Source organism: Emys orbicularis, chromosome 24 (assembly GCF_028017835.1).
Source record: "Emys orbicularis isolate rEmyOrb1 chromosome 24, rEmyOrb1.hap1, whole genome shotgun sequence".
NCBI lineage: Eukaryota > Metazoa > Chordata > Testudines > Emydidae > Emys > Emys orbicularis.
This window is the reverse complement of record NC_088706.1, coordinates 14,288,980-14,308,789: the sequence shown is the minus strand read 5'-3', so window position 1 is coordinate 14,308,789 and position 19,810 is coordinate 14,288,980. Positions and strand designations below refer to the sequence as shown.

At 59.7% G+C, this 19,810-nt stretch overlaps 1 protein-coding gene across 1 annotated transcript; it reads right to left on the bottom strand.

The window, feature by feature from the left end:
• Window positions 1-2,352: 2,352 nt before the first annotated feature.
• Window positions 2,353-14,851, bottom strand: HAPLN4 (hyaluronan and proteoglycan link protein 4). Its single transcript, XM_065422358.1, has 5 exons — window positions 14,756-14,851; window positions 13,748-13,853; window positions 10,329-10,691; window positions 8,262-8,564; window positions 2,353-2,747 (listed from the first exon to the last, which is right to left on the bottom strand). The coding sequence occupies exons 1-5, from the start codon at window positions 14,849-14,851 to the stop codon at window positions 2,353-2,355; spliced, it is 1,263 nt and encodes a 420-aa protein (XP_065278430.1).
• Window positions 14,852-19,810: the final 4,959 nt, after the last annotated feature.

Here is a 19,810-nt window from a genome sequence, read left to right as displayed (position 1 = left end):
CATCTGTGACCTCTGGCTCTGAGAGTCTCTTGCAGGTCTGTCCTCAGTTGCAGTCTGGCCCTAAGTCGGGGGAACTGAGACCTTGGTCAGCTCTGCTGCTAAACTCAGAGCAGAGGGACCAGGGCCTCCGTCCCCTGTCACTGGCGGTGTCCCTTGCCCGGCCATGCATGCAGCTCATGCAGCTGAAAACGAAGTCACGCACGGCGTCTCTGAGCGATGCAGCGTTGTAGCGAGAGCGGGAGACGGCACATGGACTGCATGCCTCGGGGGAGGGGAGATGGCCCCAGCCACCGGGACAGGCTCTGCGCCTCGAGCAGGGAAACACACTACGAGCCGCCAGGGTGACTGAGTCCAACCCCTGGCACTTGCCCTGTCCTGGGAGGCAGCGCCCATCTGCAGGGCAGGGGGAAGCCAAATCCCTGCCCCCTTTCCCTGTCCCCGCCCCTTTCTCTGGCTCCGCCCCCTCACTAGATTTCTCTCCCATTTCTGAGTCCATCCTGCATGGTGTTGATTTCAGTGGCGGCTGAGGGGACTCAGCCCCTGGCAGGATGGGGCCCTATATCGCGATGCTGTGTTAATCCCCATCGGTCGCCCCGACTCCACAGAGTAGCCCCCACTTTCACAGGAGGCCCCTGGCTGGGGATCTCTTAGAACAGCACTGCGGGGACGAAAAATCCAGTCACTTTTTTCTTTGCGCGGGAGGGGGAAAAACCCCCACCTGTGCTTTGATTGTTTAAGGGACAGCAGCAAGCATCAGCCCTGGGCGACCCATAAACACTGCCCCTCCCGGCGAAGCGCCCACAGCCCAATTTCATACTGCAGTAGTCAGTGCCTGTTTGAGCTTAACCATGCCCGATTTGCCAGATTCCTGCTCTCCCATAGTGCCTAGCTTCATGTGCTCAGTGGCGGGGAGAGGCAAGGCGATTCACCCTAACTATCGCAATGAGCAGGCTGGTGTGGGTGTGGCACCACTGCCACCCACTGGATGGAATCTGAGCTGTGCCACTGAGTACCATATACCCTGTACTGTATTGAGCTAACGGGGAATCTCCTTCACCCCAAAGTGTTTTAGAAGTGGGAGGGTCAGAGTTCTGTCCCCGCTGTCACTGAAAAGTTGGATCAGTTGGAGGAGCATGGCATAGTTCCTACACGGCTATGGACTTGTTACAATATTAAACTAACCTCCGCAGATGGGATTATTCAGCCAGATGTTTTATAGGGACCTCAGAGGGTTTTTGCAATACAAAAGCTTAAGTTAGAGAGACCCGCTCTCGGTGTGCCTGCTTTCCTGGCCTCTTACAGAGGGTAGATTCAGGGAGCATAGGCCTATCCCTGCTTACTTCAAGGGCTTTGCCTTGAATGTGGTGCTGGGTATGTGGCGTCTGGTCCCTTAGGGAGCTTTGTCAGCATGACCAGTGCTGAGCTGTGCAGATCCCAGGCAGCAAGGGGAGCAGGACGCCAACGCCGCCGCTGGTCTCTTGCTTCTCTTCACAGCGCTGCGGGCAAGGGGAAGCTGTTGATTTTGCTCCGATGCCGTTAGCTGAAGCACTGACAGGAATGGGCCGTAAACTCCACCGGGCGGTGCCATCCCCAGCAGACACTTTGCACTCGTCCACCCGCTCCCCATCCAGGGCTCTCAGCTGGACCCAGGCATTAATCTTCTGAGCCTCCGCCCCCTCTGAGTTTCCATCCTCCACAGTCATCAGAGAAGCAGGGCGCAAGGCCTGTCCAGTTCAGCAGGACCCACCCTAGCGCTGCTGGTGTGTAGCACATCTGAACAGCCCCCTGCCCCAGACAGGAGCGTGGCATTGGCATGGGGGATCCTGGGCCCAGCCCTGCCCCCTCGGCAAGCAGAGAAAGGCCTAAACACTCGATTCCAAGCACTAGCCGCAGCAGCGTGAAGCCAAGAAGGAATCCGGAGGTTGGGTTAGCGAGGGGGGCAGCGGCTGCATCACAGCCTGGCAGGAGCGGCCCCTAGGAGTGCAGAGGCTGGATGTCCGTTTGCAGGAGAAAGCAAGTGAATTGAAGCTGGCATGGTCCCCCTCCAGCCCCCTTCCCCTCTCTACTACAGCCCTAGCCTGCCACGCCGTGGGACCGGCCCCACCTGCTATGGAAAGGGATAAGGGTGGGGGGTTCCCTTCTATTTCCTGTGATGCTGTTACCAAGAAATGCCAGATCCCTGGGGCTCAGCGGCCAGTACCACGGTCCTGGCTCACAGCTGGCTCCAGGTGAGAAGGGATGGCTGGGGGAGGGGGGGGTAGTTACTATGGTAGCAGCTCTCCAGCTGCGGCGTTTGTCTGATGGTTGCACGTCTGATGGTTCTGTCCCCAGCAGAGCAACCGCGGCTGCCTCTTACACCTGGAGAGGCCTCCCCTTGCCCGGCTCCTCCCTGCCCTTCTTGGGGGACCCCTCACTGCCCTTCTTGGGGGACCCCTCACTGCCCTTCTTGGGGGACCCCTCGCTGGCCTTCTTGTAACAGTAGACCCCGAAGAGCTTGTATTTCTTGTCTGGGAAGCCCAAGTTGCGGACGCCGGGCTCCTGGCCCCCGCAGCGTGCCCGGGGGTTGACGATGGGATAGCGAATGCTGCCATCCTCCACCCAGCCCGCCTCACATTTGTCCAGCAGCTGGATCTTCCAGGCAGCGTAGAGCTGGCCCACCTTGGCCACCTTGGCACCGTTCTTCTTGCAGGCCTGGAGGGCCTCGGGGTAGCTCAGCTTGCGGTAGGTCTTCAGGAAGTAGACTTTGCCTGGAGGGGGAAGAGAAGGAGCCGGGTTAAAGGGATGGAGCTTCCCCCACCCCCACCAAGAGGTGCAGGGCACCAGGCCCAAGACTGGCCATGCTGGGCCCGGGGCATCAGCCACGCACAGTGGGCAGGTCCTAAGCCCATAAGGCCTGGCACCCACAGCTCCCATTGGCTTCTGGGGGAACCACAGGTGCTCGGCACCTCCGTAGATCATGCCTGTAACTGGTGGGAGGGGTCCCCGCCATGGGACCCTGCCGTTGCCACCATGGCATGAACCGTGAGCGCAGCCAGGAGGGACTGGTTACACGTCCAGTTCCAGGATCGGCCTCTCCATGCTGGGGGGGGGGGGGGGGTCTCAGACCTAGCAGGGGGACACGGCCGCCCAAGGGGCCCAGTCTAGTATTTGTTGGAAGAAAGCAAGGGAAGGTGCCGTGCTGGGCCATGTCAAGGGAGTGACTAGCCCCCGTTAGCCATGGGTCTCAGGGAGGGAGCTGAATTTCTGGCTTGGTTGCCAACATCCCCCGTGCTGGGGGCTGCGGCAGCTGATGCCAGGACAGAGCTCCCCTGGGCCCATGAGCTGTAGACACTGGGCAGCACAAGGGAGCCGCTGAGTCCGAGAGGACCCCAGGGTGGATCTGTGTCCAGCAGCCTTGAGAAAGAATCCCCTTTGCAGCCATGACGCCCGAGCCTGGTCCCCTCTCTGCCCCACAGGACACTGGTGCAGCTTTGGGATCCAGCTGTGCCACGCTACCTCCTCCCAGCCCTCCGCCCAAGGGCAAACCGGCCCTCCCAGTCCCAGCCGGATGGGAGGGGCACATAGGCAGGGCTAGGCCTTCATCAGCCAGAGGTGGGGAGCGGGAGCAGTTGAGCCAGACTGGCTGCAGAGGAATAAAGGCAGCTCCTGGAAATTAATTCCTAGACACATGGAGATTGATGGGGGCTGCAGCGCTGCGGCCGGTGATGAGTCCCCGTAGCTATTACAGCCGCTATTTATCCCGCCTGCCATGATTAAATAAACATCTGCAGAGCCCCCTCTCCCGCACTCTACCTCCCTCTCCCCCCCCCCCAGCCCTGCCAGCCAAAGAGTGCTGTAATTTACACTCAGGGACAGCCCCTCTAGCTCAGATTTGTCTTGTGTAGCCCTGGCTTCATCCATCATCCGTGCCTCTCTCTGGTGCAATTACCTGCTTCTCCTTCCCCTGTTTCTGCCCCGGGGAGGCAGGAATTACGGCACAAAGGACCTTGTCCATCGGGGAAACCTCACCTGGTTGCACTAAAGCCAGTGCCGCTGACAGCGGGAGCTAGTGTAAACGCACCCACATTTGTACCACCCCCGTCGCCCCGAGCCGCTCTGAAGAGTCAGACGACGGTGGAAATGCTGGTGCTGGTTACACCCACGTTTCTCGCACCATTGCCCTGGGGGAGAGGTTCCCCCCCTCCCCGAGGCGTGGGGGGCTCTGTCTGCATTGAGTCCTGCTGGGATTTGTGAGGGCTGGGGGTGGCTTTGCAAAAGGAGGGGGAGGGACTGCACCTCTTGTCTCTCAGTGCCTTGGAGGGGCAGGAGTCGGGGGTTCAAAGCCTGACGAAGGGGGATGGATACAGGAAGGGAACAGCATGGGCTCCAGCAGGGAGGCCCCACCCCGAGACCACTGGCTGTAGTGCTGTGGACTCCCCTGCATGAGGACCTTGGCTGAGGCTCATCAAACTCACTGCACACAGGCCAGCGAAACAGCCCCCTGGTCCCCGGCTCCGGCCCGTCACAAAGCCCCCGATGGAGGCCGGGCTTTTCAGAGCCCGAGCGAGCGACGAAGGCTGCTGACATACAGCCCACAGCACACACTTCCACCCCACCAGCGCTTCGCCGGCGGCCCCTGCCATCGCGCCCGGCAGCCAATAAACCAGCGCTAATGGGGCAGATTTATGTAGCAGCCAATGTTACGACGACAGCACGTCAAGCTGTCCCGGCAATAAAAGCCATCGTTAAAAGACAGCAAGAGACGCCTCCCTCTGAGTGGCATCAGAGCCGGTCGAAGGTGCCCTGCATCTGCATCCGACCGCTTAGAAAACCCGGTTGCCTTTACCAGAGAGAGAAGGGGAATGAAGGAGGAGGCCGGGGCTGGGGACAGCAGGCGGAGAACCGCCCAGCCAAAGCCATGCTCCAGCTGCAGCCCAGGCTGGGAGCGTCGGTGAGATGAGTTGAGAGGGTCTCAGCCACGTCCCGCTGAGGCTCCCCGGCACTTGGGCCCCCTCATTGGCAAGCCGAGCGGAGAGGCCGAGGGCTGAGCAGGCCACCGGGACTGAACGCCCAAAGGCGAGATGGGGGCGTGGGGAGGGGAGAGGCTTTTACTGCCCACTCCTGAGAGTAGAGAGAGGATTTTGGGCTCGGAGCACCTCCCACCAACACCGTGTTCACATCCCCTGGTCCCACCAGAAACCCCTGGTCTCTTTCTGTCATTGCTACCGAGAGCGGGCTGGGGGGGAGGAAGGGTCTCTCCTTTCCAAAGCGCCCTGCCCAGAGGCTGAGCACTGCCTAGCTCGTGTCAGCAGGGACCCCTTTGCCGTTCCCTCCTCCCTTAGGTGGCGGGTGGGGGGGGGTGGATACGAAGAATCCCCTCAGCAATAATCGCTGGTGCTTCCCGGGGCTGGGGGGGCTGAGACTCAGGCTGAGGGGCAGGGGGAGCCATGGGGCTGCGCTGACAGCACCCCCTGCCCTGCCCCGCCCCAGGGAGAGCTGAGGGATCTCACTGACTTCCACAGGACGCAGCACCAGGGGCAGGCAGGGCAAGACCCCAGCAGCTGAGGGGCCCAGATCAATGACTGCGGAGGGGAGCCCCGGGAAGCCTTTGGGTGCTTAAAAGCCATCGTGTGACACTGATCCGCAGCAGAGGAACGGGGGGAGGGTGCCGAGGGCTGCACCATTCAGGTGATGAGCTGCCTCAGGTCTGAGCCTATCCCCACCCCACTGCCCAGGGAGGCAGCGTAGTCCAATGGGTAGGTTCAATTCTGCTGACCTCAATTCTGCAAGTAACCTCCCCCCGCTCTGTGCCTCAGTTTCCCCATCTATACCTTGGGACTAATGAGCCTCCCCTTTGGCAAGTGCTCTGGGGTGTCCAGAAGCAGAGCACTAAGTAAGGGCTGTGCATGGGGGCGCCTCACTAGGGTATCATCCTGCCCATGCAAGCCCAGTGACGCCTCCCTCCAACGACACGGCCTGGCAGGGAGCGTTACCCAACGGTGCGAGCACTAGGCTAGGAACCAGGGCCAGGGTCCCCGAGCTAGAATCCTGGCTCTGCTCAAAGGGGAGCGCTTAAGCCAAAAGTGGCCCCTGATTTCAGCTGCCCCCATCTTTGCGGGCACAGCTCGAGAGGTAAGACAGAGAAGGGGCTCGGGTGCCAGCTGGCACTCAGGTCCAAGTCCCAGCTCTGCCACAGACTCCCCGTGTGATCTTGGCAAGTCACGTTAGCCCAGGTCCTCCATGGCTCCTAACTCCCATCGGAACTAATGGGAGTAGGAGCCTAAACACCTTTGAGGATCTGGGCCTCTTTCCCCAGCTGTTAAATGGGGGGAACAGCATCTCCCTGCCTCGCCGGGCTGCTGCGATGCCCCAGCGGCAGGGGGTGCAGAGAGGGCGATTTTGCCAGATGGCCATAACTCCAGCTGCCGTGGCTGGGTGCAGGGGCACTCCGCCCCCCAGGCACCCCCGACTGGAGAGCACTTAGGAAAACATGGCGCTTCCCCTCCCCAGCCAGACCCTCCGTGGTATTCAGACACCGAACTAACTTGGAGGATCTAGGCCTTGATCCCACAGTCTGTGCACCGGGGCAGCGTGGGCTGGGCCACGCTTGGGGGTGCTGGCGTTCCTGGCTCCTGACCCTCCCACCCCTTCTTTTAATCTGCGCCTCCCCCCAGCAGCGACTGTGACTGTTAAATCATAAAAGGCCCCGGAGAGCTGCAACCACCCAGTGTGCTGCTCACGCAAGTGCTTTAGCGCCTAATTAACTCCCAATAATCCCAAGGCAATGAACCAGGCCCGTCCAGCAGCCAATCACCACGGGCTAATAGCGAGGGAGGGACTCCACCAGCCGCACCTGAGCACAGGGCGGGCAGCCAGGTACAGGGTGTTTAAATTCCCTGGGGCCTCGGCCCTCGACCTCTTCCCTGGCATTTCAGGCTGTTGGGGCCTTTGGGCGACGGACTGGGGCAGTGGCTTTCAGCCTGTGGATCCGGGGGGGGGCTGCAGACTGTCTGAGATTTCCAAAGGGGTCCGCCCCAGCATTTGAAATGTTTTAGGGGTCTGCAAGTGAAACAAGGTTGAAACCTGCTGGATTGGGGTATGGAGGAGGAGATGATGCCAAGGCTAGGCTAGGAATAAATACAATGAAAGGGCCAAAACCCAGTGAGGCCAGGGCTACTGGCCAGGCTCCGGGATGGGCCGTTCGCTTCCCCACTCAGCGTCCCCTGATGGGGGAACGCAGCCTGCTCCTTCAGCGCCTGGAGTGGGACAGAGAACAGCCGCTGCTCTGGGGGGCTGGGATTTGGGGGGGCTGGTAGGGAGAGACGCGGGCTCTCTCCAGAGCGGGATCCGCATGCCCGTGCTGAGGGCCGACAGCGGCATGAAGGCGGGTTGAAATGAGAAACGCTTCTGGAAATTCCAATGACCCTTTCCCCCATTGATGAGCCCTCGCTGCCGCTCAACCAGCCCTGTGCCCCCGGGGGACCTGCCGTGCCACGCACCAGCAGGGGAGGGGGATCAGCTTAGGGGACAGTAGCCCACACAGGAGTCCAGTTCAAGGGCTCAGGCCTTCTCTGCAAGGGAAGAAAAGAGCCTCAAGTTCCAGGATGGGGAGGGTGGTTGACAACTCCGGTCGTCAGGCCCTGTGGAACTCCCTGCCACAAGGGTAACGCTCGTCTGGGCAGGGGCCAGAACTTCCTCGGGGGCCAGTCCCAAGCTGCAGGATGAACTCCCTCAGGAAGGAGGGGCCATCCCAAACCAGCCCTGCGCCCACCACTCCAGGTGGTGCTCTGCCCTGCCTTCTCCAACACAAACACAGCAGTGTAGACATCGAGAGATCCCAAAGCCCTCCGCGGCGCAGGCACAATTCCCCCCTTGGGGAGGGGAGAGAGAACAAAGCCCGGGTGACAGGTGTGAGTCACACAGCTTAGTGTGGGGGCGGCGCTGAGACCCTAGTAGAATGGGGCACCGGAGTCGAAGCTGTGGGGTGGGTAAGAAAACACTGAGCATCAAGGCAGCCTGGCTCGTTAGGCAAAGCACAAGGCCGGGGAGTTGGCTCTCCCACAGCTGCCTGTGTGACCTTGTGCAGGCCACTCCCTGCCCCCACACACACTATGTGCCTCAGTTTCCCCCCTGTAAAGCAAGGCTAATGAACCTGACCCGCCCTGCTAAACCCAGCATGCGCTAAGTATTCTGTTCTTGCTGAGCGTTCAGCGTGCTCCATGCCCTGCGGATCTCAGCGCTGCCCCCCTGGGCCCTGCCCCCCAGAGGGGAGGGGCTGTTACCGTTCAGGTTGGACGTGAAGCAGAAGGCGTCGTAGCGCTCGTCGTCCTTGTGCCGGTACCCGTAGGTCCTGACCCCGACTGGGGTGTCTTTGCGGCCGCACTCGTCTCGGGGCCTGGAGATGGGGTACTGCACGGAGCCGTCCTCCAGCCAGCCGGCGTTGCACCAGTCCATGCCCTCCAGCCAGGCCGTGTGCAGCTGGTCGTAGGAGGCCAGGATGCCGTCCTGGGCCAGACACGCCTCCTGGGCCTCATGGAAGTTGAGGGTGTAGCGGCCGAGGCGCGGGTGGTACGGGAAGATCACTCCTACAGGGACACGCAAGCAGAGCAAGGCGCTGGCTCGGGGGCCTTACAGCAATTGCCGAATGGGGAGCTGCGCAGGGCGGGGGAAGGGCCGTTGGCTCTCAGGCTTCAGGGCCCTAGCTGGGCATTGAAGGGGTCAGGAAGGTGTTTCTCCCCCCCACCTCCTCAAGCACATTACTTTACAATTGCTCAAGTGTATTACGGGTTCCCCCCCTCCACCTTCCTCTGAAGCATCAGTTATTGGCCGCTGCTGGAGGAGGGATACCGGGCTAGAGGGACCAGTAGTCTGCTCCGGGGGCCACAGGGGAAGCCTGGCCTCCTGCCTCCTGGTTCTGTGAGCCGACCTCCGGCCCACACTTCCTTGCAGGATCAGGAAGAGAACTTAAGACTCCTAACTCTCGTCACCCCTCCCATCTCCTCTCACCACTAGCCCCCACTCCCCTCCCAGAGCTGGATCTAGGGCCCAGGAGGCCTGGCTCCCTGCCCTCTGCTCTAGTCACTTGACCACATTCTCCCCCCGGTGCCCAGCTGTCCCCCGACCCTGCTCTAACCCCCGGGGAGACCTGCCCCCCTGTGTAAAATAGGAACCACCTGAACTTTCATCCAAACCTTGAGCCTAATACCAGCCGACACTAGCCATGGGGCTGCTGTCCAGGTGGCAGGCACAGCGCAGGCGATGGGACTTATCTGCCCTGGCAGCTGCTGGGTTTTTCTCTGGCCTGGGCACGTAACGCTTGCTTTTGAAAAGAAAGTAGGACAAGGTGAGCTGCGCGGCACTCAGCCCGACTGCCTCCCGGCAGCTTCCCGGCACCACAGCTGGGAGTGACGGCTGCATCTCTCAGCCCTGCCACCCCAGGCACCAGCTCCTCCGTCACCTTGCCCGGAGCCGGTGTCTGGGTTCTGCCAGGCCGCAGAGCGAGGTGATAGAGAGGTATGCTCCAAGGGCACCTCTCCAGCAGTCGCGTGCTGTCCTATTCAGATCGCCCTCCCGCCGATCCAGGATTAGCCCGCCTGAAACTACATGGATGCACTCTGAGGAAAGCAAACCAAGCGTGAGGCAGTGATTACAGCAGGGCAGAAGGGAGTCTGGCCGCCTGGGGGCAGTGAAATCTAGCGGTTAGAGCAAAGGACGGGGAAGTCAGGAGTCCTGGATTCTATTCCCGGCTGTGTCATTCTCTCTGACCTTGGCCAAGTCATGTATCTCTCCGGCTGGCTGGCTGCAAAGAGAGGGTGACTCCTCCCTCCCCGGGCTAAAGGATTGTTTGCAAAAATGCTTTGAGAACCTCAGACAAAAGGTGTATGCTAACGACCTGGCCTCCACTCAGGGCTCTGATTGCATGGACAGGACACTGGGACCTTGTCTCTGCTACAGGTTACTTCAGTATAATTTACCTCAGTCAGGAGGGTAAATAATCCACACCCCTGAGCGACAAAAGTTACACCCACCCGAGCGCCAGTGCAGACAGCACAAAACCAGACTCTAAGGCCATGCCTACGCTAGCCAGCCCACAGCGGCACTGCTGCACCAATACATTCGTTTTGCTGACATGAGTGGTAGTGTAGACATGGCCTAAGTGGGCGTGCACCGTCGTTTTGTCTCCGTACAGTCGCCGGGCATGGCAGTCCAGAGCTTTTGTGAACAGGATTTATGAGCACACGTTGGGTAGTCAGGCCACGTGTGCGTGCAAAACTGTGACATAAAACTGGGTGTGCAAGGCAGCCTGGGGCTTGCAGGCTGCCTGCTAGTGTCTCCAGGATTCCCTTTACCTTCCAGATCCAGCTTCACCATGCCCGTGTCGTCCTCCAGCTCATCGGTCACCTCGCACTCATACCGCCCGTAATCCTGCAGGGTGACGTTGCGGATGATGAGGGAGGCGTCCCCTGCCCCGTCCTCCTGCAGCGCCGTGCGCCGCCGGTAACTCCCAAAGGCCCTGCGCTCCTTCCCCATGGCCACGAAGACGTCCACGAAAGACATCGGGTCCATCACTTTGGTCCACTTGAGGCGGATCTCGGCAGGGTCGTGGGCTGACACGTCGTAGTGGTACCGGCAGGGGAGGATGATGGTCCCGCCCCGGTGGGTGACCACCTTCCCTGGCGCCGTCTGGACCACCACGGCCCCGCTCTCATCCTCTACACATAGACACAAAGGCTAGCGGTGGCTTTAGGGGGGACACACCCCTCCTCCAGCCAGCACACCACCCCCTGCCCTGCCCCGCCGCACCAAACCGCAAACCAACCAGGGAAACAAAAATACAAAACTCTCCTGCTAACATTCAGGAGCTGGGAGAAGGGCTGGATGGTCCGACTGTTTTTTTCCATCTCAACCTCTCAGGTTGCTTGGAAATGAGAAAGCCGCCGCTTCTCCATGTCACGTGACGACACTAAAACGCGTGTTGTGAGCTGTCTGCCCTAGGCTGGGCAGTGGCGCGGGGGGAACGTTATTATGTGACATCTAAACGTTCACGGAGGGTGCCCATCTGTCACATGGCCAGTCCTTAGAGAGGTGGCCGGAGACAAACGGACCCAACCTTAGGAAAAGCTTGTGTCCATTGTCAGCCATTCAGCTCCTTGCTGGATGCTGGGGGTGGTGGCGTTTGGAAGCAGGAATCCACCCCTGCGAATGAGCCTCAAATCTCCAGAGAGAGGACATAAACCTTCCTTTTTATTGGGGAAGAAAACAAGGTGATTCATGCTCCCTCGACTGCTTGTCTGGGTCTCTCTGACTCCACTTCTCTCTGCATCACGCTCCCTCGCTCTCCGGCTGGCCTTGGCTATACTAGGAAATTGCACCCGTTTAACTAAATCGATATTAAATGTCACTGAATGGAGCTAAAGAGATATAAACCAGATTGAAACTGATTGGAATGCATCTGCATTAGGGGCTTGACGAAGGCGGCTGGGCTTGTGATGGAGGCAGCAGGCTGCGATTCCATAAATCTGGGTCCATTTCCCAGCTATGCCATGTCCGTGTGTGACCTTGGCCAAGGCCCTTAATGTCCTTGTGCCTCAGAACACACACCCTTTTTCTGTTTAGACTGTCAGCAATTTGGGGCAGGGCCTGTCTCTCACTGTGTCTGTACAGCACACAGCACCAGGGCTGCCCAGTCTTGGTTGAGGCCTCTTGAGCTCATCCATTGTAGTATAACAGCCTACTAGTAGTAGCTGTTGATGGAGTTACTCTTTTAGCTCAGGAGACAGAGGCATGTGCTGAAGGCCTGGGTTCAAACCTTGCTGATGTCCTATGGTGGGGACCGGGAGTTTATTAACCCTTCTGGACCTAGTATGATCCTGGCAGCACAAAGGAGAAGGCCCAAAGGAGAAATCAGGGTGAGGGGGAGCGAGAGGGAACCCGTCTGACAGGCTGAACAAAGGCACTGCTTGCCGGAGGCCTCAATCCTATTGACAAAGCAGCATCCCCATAATAACGTGGAGGAAGGTGCTCACTCCCAGCGGTGGAGCCTGTCACTCAGCAGAGCCAGGGTGGCCGGGCGTGTTAACGCCACTTCCCTCCCAGGAGTCATTCGTGCAGGCAGGTCATTCCCAAGCAGGGTCCCACGGGCTGTGGGTTCAGACAGTGGACTTGTACTGCAGAGTCAGTGCCCAGCTAATGCAGTCCAAAGCTGGGCCCCTGCACTGCCAACAGAATGGGAGTGGGGCAAAAACCTGCCCATTATTACCGGGGTCACACTGTATCGGAAGGTTCCATTTATAAATAGTTTATCAAGGGTTAATAACTGAGCAGTAGATGCTTTAATATATGGTTAAGTGATTGTTCTTAGAGTCCAACAGATCAATAAGTTACTTGGGACCATAGTTTATAACCATCTATAACACTACGAAGGATGTGCTCACAACCAGAGATGGCTGGACAACGGGTTTCCATCTCATGAAAAGTTTTGAGATAAAAAAATAAAAAATTCAGCTCAAATTGGGACCAAAAGCCAAAATTTTGAATTTTTGCATTAAATGAAATTTTAAAAAAATTCATTTTTGGTCAGTTGAAACATTTCATTTTGATTTTGACCTTTTTAAAATGATTACTTTTAATTTGTGCTTGTTGTTTAACTTACATTTTTTATTATTGTCATTTTATTGCTGGATGTAGAAAATAAAGTAAATTTCTGCACAAAAAGTCACTTTGAAACGGCAAATCAAAACTTCCCCTTTTGAAAATATCGATAGTTTGAAAGCAGGTTTTTCAAAGAAAACATTCAAAAGGAAATATAGTCAGAACGATACAATTTCATGGGAAAATCTGGTTTCATCAAAATGACATTTTCCAAAGGAAAACTGGTTTGACAAAAAAAAAATTGACCAGTTCTAAGAACCACCTGTACTAGCCTACCACTGTCACACAAAGTACTCGCTGGGTCGCTGATATTCTTATAACATCTCATGTTCATGTATGAACCCTTTATAAACACAACCTTCCTATAAAGTGAGACCAGTACCTATAGCCAAGCAGTCCCTAGAGACCTCAGCTGGCCTGTTGTGTAGGAGACAAAGGCTGCACAGACACACAGTGAGAGACACTCCCTGCCCCCAAACATGGTACAGACTAAATACATAAAGGGTGGGAGGGGAAACTGAGGCACCAAGCAGGGAAGTGACTTGCCAAGGTCTCGCAGTAGGTCAGGAATAGAACGTGGGTCTCCCGCATCCCAGCCCAAGAGGCACTAGACAATCGCCCTGTCTGTTTACCAGGAAAGAGGGTCTTATACACTTTTGCAGGTGGAAATCAAATCTACCTACGGGGTGCTGGGTGCAGAGTCCCCCACTCCCCTCCCCGGCCTCCTGTCTCATCCTGAGGGGGAAGAGTGAGCAATGCCCTTAGAGTTAAAGGTGCATTTGTGAGAGACGGGCTGGAGCAGGGGGGTAGTGCTGGGCGTTGGCACTCCAGGGTTGTATTCCCAGCTCGGCCGCTGACTGGCCATGTGACTCTGCTCAGTGCCTCAGTTTCCCCATTTGGTGCCTCGGGGAAAAGGTTTGGGTGATATTTCCATGACAACAGTTCCCCATGTCTCTGGGCTGGAACCATCCCTTTCCAGCCCTGCGTGGGTCGTTTTTTGTTCCCCTTCCCCGGAGGTGACCATTCTCTTGGGGTGGGCGCGCTTGAGACCTCCTTAGTGAGCAAAGGGCGGGGGGACCCATCTGGTGGGAGCTGGGCGAGCCAGCCCCTCACTCACCTGACACGTGGACGACCTTCTTGCGCCCCCTCTCGCTGAGCGCCGGCGGGGAGGAGAGGACGGCGATGAGAAGTAGCAGGGTGGTGGCACGGCACATGGGCTGCATCTAGCAGAGAGAAGAGAAGCACCCATTCACTCCTGACTGCCAGGGAGCTCTCCTGCCCCTAGAGAGACCAGCGCCCCCTACAGGCCTGCCCCAGAGCCCCCGGTGCCTACGCAGGGTTGAAGAGCAAAGGGAGCGTGGAAGTTCCATTGGCTGACCCTCGTGCAAAGGGATGTTGGACAGTGACATCAAACTCCCCAGCTGCCCGCGGGGACTCGTTCGAGGTTAGGGCAGAACCAGCCCCAGGCCAAAGCACCCAGGACAGTGACTTTCCTGGCATGGAGTGTGAGTGACCCGGTACGCAGCGGGGACGGGGGCAGATACTGGGGGTGAGTGCAAGAGAGCGAGGGAGGGTGGAGATTACGAGAGTACGAGAGACAGACAGCAGAGAGGTACAGATGCCAAGGGATTGACAGACGCAGAAACAGAAGGATAGATAGATAGATAGATAGATAGATAGATAGATAGATAGATAGATAGATAGATAGATAGATAGATAGATAGATAGATAGAGGGGGTGCACGGGGATAGATAGATAGATGATATGGCCATGGATGGATGGAGAGAGAGAGATGGATGTTTGTAAAGTGCCTTAAGACCATGCAGGTGGGCACGGCTCTCCCTCTGACTCAGTTTAAGTATCACTAGAGGACAGCACAGACAGAGCCCCGTGGCATCCATGTGAGCTGAGCATACACAGCTGCTCCCATCAGCAGGTGGGTACCGCTATGGGGCGGGCTCCACCCAGCTGGACACGTGGCTCCCAGCCCCACCTGCAGGGGGTCCCAGCGTCCCAAGTTACTGTTTCGATTTCGGCTGGGCTCGCAGCGTGCTGGGCTGTCCCCAAGCGCACGGTATCACAGCTAGCTCCCAGTCAGTGCCCTACAGTGACGACTGAATCCCACTGCCGCACAAGCCCGTGCCAGCCCGGCTTCGCCGGGGATGCCCACACCAGGGAAAGGAGGTGCTGTCTCCTCGTTGCCTCCAGCTCGGAGCGCCATACACCATTACACTGGCTGATTAAAGCAAATTGAATCAAGAGCAGGTGATGAAATTGGCTCTAATGTGCTTATTACCTGCCCTGCTGAGCAGGGGGGGCTCAGCTTTTGTTCGAAAATATTATTTCTGAAGCCGGTTAATTGCATTGTGTGAGGGAAATGTGCCCAATTGGCGCCTCCACCGAACTGGGCTGCCTGCTCCACCCCGGGGAGGCTGCGCCACGGGGCTCCCTGAGCCCCCAACCGCCCCCTTTGCTCTGAGCATCTACACAGGCTTCTCCTTAGAATGAGGATGTGGTTGGCGGGATGGAAGCTGGAGTCTGTGTATGAGACGCGGCCAATCAGCTGCTTCCAAGCTCAGAGGTTCATGTTCCACCTCCCATCCAGCATGGGCCATGACCACACCCTGGCTACACAGAGATTCATCGGTTCCTAGATCCCAGGGCCAGAAGGGACCATTGTGATCATCTCATCTGATCCCTGTATAACAGGGCCAGAGCCTACCCCGAAGTAATTCCTAGAGCGGATCTGTTAGAAAAACATCCAGTCTTGACGTCAGAATTGTCAGTGATGGAGAATCCCCCACAGCCCTCGGTAAACTGTCCCGATTCCCGTATTCCTGCGTCCCGGTCGGATGGGAAATGTTTAAGTGAAGGTGATGATTAACCACTGGCTCCACCATGGGGTCCATCCAGGCCAGTGTCCTGTCACCAGCAGCTTCAGTAAAAGCCCGGCAGTGACGGGACAACCGGCTCCCAGGGCAAGTCCTCTCCTGACCCCCATGCTAGAGGGCAGCGCATGTCCTGAAACAGGAGGGGTTAGAGCCAACCCCAAACTCTTGTTATTTTGTAATCCTTGCTATTATAACTCAGCTGATGCCTTTCAGTCCTCACCCCCAGCCCCCTGCTATCCTAGCCCTGGGCTCCCCTCTCCCTCCTTCCCCCCAGCTCTCACAGTGCCCCTCAATCCTGACCTGCAGCCCCCTGCTCTGGGCTCCCCCACACACCCCGCTTTGCTGGTACCCCTCAGTCCTAACCCACAGCCCCCTGCTTTTCCAGCCCTGGCCATCGGAGTGCTGAGCGTTTAGAGTCTGGGCTAGAACCCAGCTGTCCTCTGACCACTAGGCCCTGCTGGGTACAGAAAGCGGCTGGCTAGTTGGCCAGCAGTTTCTGGGACCAGGACTCCTTGGGAATTGCTCTCACGTCCCTCCTCCCGAGAGGCTGGGCTACAGTGTCTGCTCCCTGAATGCCCCCCTTCTCCCCTCCCCCCCCACAAAAAAACCCCCAGTACAGCTCGAGAACATTGTTGGCCATTCCCAATTCCTTCCTCTGGGCCCCTATAATGTTGGGAGGCTGCTGCTGCCACCTATAGGGGATAAGGAGTGGTGCACTCACTGTCTCCTTCCTCTTGGGGGGGTTCAAAGGGAGCGGGAGGGGGGCAGGTGCCCAGGTCCCAGCCTGCCCCGTGGCTGCCAAGGCAGAACCCTGCCTCCCAGCACTGGACCTCCTGGGCACATGAGACGGGACAAGCCTTGGGGTGGGAGAGGAGGCCATGGTCCATCCCTAGGATGGCCACTGCCCCCGGGGGGCAGCCCTGGGTCCCTCCACCGGTGTGGGAAGAGGCCATGCCAAGGGACAGCGATTCCCAGTCACTTGCACCTGTGCGACGGGCGTGCCACGTGGGTGTGGAACGCTGGTGAGTCCTGCCCGCTTGGCCCGGGGTCAATGCCAGCCCCCGGGCAGCGGAGCAGAGCACTGGCCTTGGGGGCAGAGTGGGGCAACTTTGCTGACACACAAACATCCCCTCCAGGCTGGGACCTGCGGCTCAGCTACGTCTCTCTCCTTGGCAACAAGAGCCAGGGCGTCTGCGTGCCCCTCATAAAGAAGGTCCCCCACCCGGGTCTACAAAGCCTTGGGGGCTGGGGGATCCGGGCACAGTGAGAGGGCTTCATACATTTTCTTCCTCCTCTTTTTCTCTTTCCTTTCTAGGGAAACAGCTCCGCACCCTACACCATCCCCTCCCCCGCCCCCCTGGGACCAGGGTGTGGGCCAGCCTCCCACCAGGAGCTGTAGGTGTTTAGTTTGAAGTGAGAGCTGGACAAATGGCAGCGTGGGGCGGTGTGGTGGGGTTGCCAGGGATGGTGGGGGCAGGGCTCAGCAGCGCTGGGGGGCCCTTCCAGTTTATGGCTTATGTTCCCAAAGCTTCAGGGTTTCCACCCACCACTGGCAGGGGTCAGGAAGGGTCGTCTTTCCCCCCCCCCCATGTGTTCTGGGAGCGGTTTTTTTAAATCTCCTTCCTCTGAAGCCTCAGGGATGGGCCTGGCTGGAGGTGGGACGCTGGGTGGGGAAGACAAGGTGGCACTGAGTATTCTCTCTCTCAGGCCCATGTTTGCCCACTTGCTGAGGCAGGGTCTAACCGGTCGCCAGGTGTGGGGTCAGGCAGGAATTTTCCCCAGGTCAGAGGGACCTTGGGGGGGGGGGGAATTCACCTTCCTCTGCAGCGTGGGGTGCAGGTCACTTGCCTGGATTATCTGGGTGTATCTCACTTAACCATTTCCCTGCCATTGTGGGGGTGGGGGGCCACTGGCGCACCTGGGTCCCTCCTGTTCTCTGCCCCACAAAGGCCGAGTCCCCTGGAGGTCTAAGTCCAGGGCGTTGGGGGCGGCCTGTGGGGTACTGGGATGGGGGATCATGCGGGACCCTTCTGGCCTGGCTCTGGGGTGCTCGCAATGGGAAGAGCTGGGGGTCACGCTGCAGACACAGGGGGCTGGGGCAGGCTGTAAGGCCGCTTTGCCTTCGTTCCTGGCACAAACCCAGCTCTGGCCCCTGGGGCAGATCTGGCGGCTGGCGGCTGCTTTCTGCGGAATGAGTTGGATGGGTCTCAGCCGCCAGGACAGTCTCGGCAGAGCGGGCTAGGATGGCATGATGCCCCCGGGCCCCAGCTCCCCCGGCCGGCTGGGCATGCAGCGTGTCAGTGGGGTGCAGGCGCCGCTAACCTACACACACACACAACCTCCGCAGCGGCTGGCAGGGAGGTCCCGGCAGCCGGCCCCGCTGGGGACAGCCCGGCCCAAGGCGCTGCACTGCAGCGGATGGCGGAGCTGGGAGCTGCGCGCCCCGGGGTACCCGGCAGGCCCCGATCCGGGCCGCGGCGTGGGGGCCGATCCCCCGGGGGCCGGTGCGCCAGTGCACGAGCAGCTGAATCCAGGGGCAGCAGCCGGGCAGAGCAGCCCCGGTTCCGCCGGGCTCAGGGCCCCGCAGTGGGATCGGCTCCACCGGCAGCCCCCGGAGCTCCGGGGGGGGGGGGAGATCCTCTCTGGCTGCTCGGCTGCCCGGCTGCAGATCGGCCGGGGGGGGTGGGGGCGTTAGTCCTGCTCTCTGTCCCCCCCCGGGCCCCTGAGCCGGCTCCGCGGACCGCCCCCAGCCCAAGGTGACCCCGCGGGACGCACTCACCATTTTCCCGGGGCAGGGCGCGGGGTCCGGCCCAGGGCAGCCCCCGGCTGGCGGAGGTGGGCTGGGTGCGTCCGAGGGGCCCGCGGGCTTGGCTCCTTCCCCCTGGCTGGGCCGCCCCCAGCCCGGTCTGCGAAGGGGGCTCCGGGTCCCTGCTCAGAGAGAAAGTTCCGCAGGGAGGCGAGGAGCGGGACGGGGGGGGGAGGGGGGGAGGCTGGAGCCGCTGCAGTTACTGGCTGCGGATGGGCTGGGGGGGGGGGGGGGACGACTTGGGCAGGAGAAAGGAGCCGGGCTCGGTCACTGCCGCGAGCTGTGCCGCAGACAGCTGGATGCCCTGCCCGTGGGGGGAGACATGGGGTGGGTCTGCTACAGTGAGCAGGGGAGCGCTAGAGACCCCCACCCACCTCACAGCCCCTCGTGCCAGGCGCCTGGAGACCCCCACCCACCTCAGAGCCCCTCGTGCCGGGCGCCTAGAGACCCCCACCCACCTCAGAGCCCCTCGTGCCTGGAGACCAGGGCCCTTAACCTCAAGCCCCCTGGGCTCCTTCATCTTCTTTCCCCAGGTCCCCCCTCCCAGACTCACCCTGGGCAAACCCTGGGCATCTCTCTGCGGCATGGGCCTCCCTGCCCAGACCAGCAGGCCCAGCTTCCCCAGCCCACCTGCCAGGGGCGTGTGGGCACAAAGCCCTCGCCCCCCTGCGCTATAGGCAGAGCAGGTGAGTGCTGTTCTGGGCTGTGGCCGCTAGGGGGCAGCAGGCAGGCTGATGGGATACCTATAACCTGCAAGGGGTCCAGAGCCCTGCCCCCTCCGCCTCATGCTGAGCTTACCCCCGCTGCCCGGCCGGTGGGGCAAGGGGAGCTGGCTGAGGACACGACCCCCTCACTGATCGCGGCATCTCAGGAGACCCCCCCCTTCTGCCAAGGCTGCGGCACTGGTGGGGCAGGGGAAGGGTAGGGTGACCAGACAACCATGGTGAAAAATCGGGACGGGGGTGGGGGGTAATAGGAGCCTATATAAGAAAAAGACCCAAAAATCAGGACTGTCCCTATAAAATCGGGACATCTGGTCACCCTAGGGAAGGGCCATGCGGCACGGCCATCATTGCAGGGGCTGGAGCAGGGGGCTGGGAGTCAGGCCGCCGGGGCTCAATCCTCATCTCACAGGGAGACGGGACAGCCAGTGGTACGAGCAGCAGGCCAAGGCTGCATTTCGCCTTGCGCGTGGGCTGGGCTGTGTCCCTGCTGCCTGGCTGCCGAGTCCCTTTGGCGTTGCTCACTCGATGCCCCACTTCTCAGCCACTGCACCAGGGCCTTTCTGAGGGCAGACACCTGCTCGGGGTCACCGCCCGCTGGCCATGGCTAGTGCCCTGCTCCCTGGGTGTCACTGACGCAGGCCCCATGGGTGGGGATGGCTCCCACTGCTGGGAGCAGGCCCCTGGGAGTCAGGGCTCACGCTGCACAGACACATGCGGTGGCATGAGAGCCTGGATGGGGGGAGCCTCTGTCTGTTTTT

Excerpts from the sequence above, each read along its gene's own strand:
- HAPLN4 (XM_065422358.1), bottom strand. The coding sequence starts at position 14,851 with ATGGCGCTCCGAGCTGGAGGCAACGAGGAGACAGCACCTCCTTTCCCT. Across the intron at positions 8,565-10,328 it reads GGTGAAGCTGGATCTGGAAG|GAGTGATCTTCCCGTACCAC; the intron begins GTAAAGGGAATC and ends GTGTCCCTGTAG. Across the intron at positions 2,748-8,261 it reads CTTCACGTCCAACCTGAACG|GCAAAGTCTACTTCCTGAAG; the intron begins GTAACAGCCCCT and ends TTCCCCCTCCAG.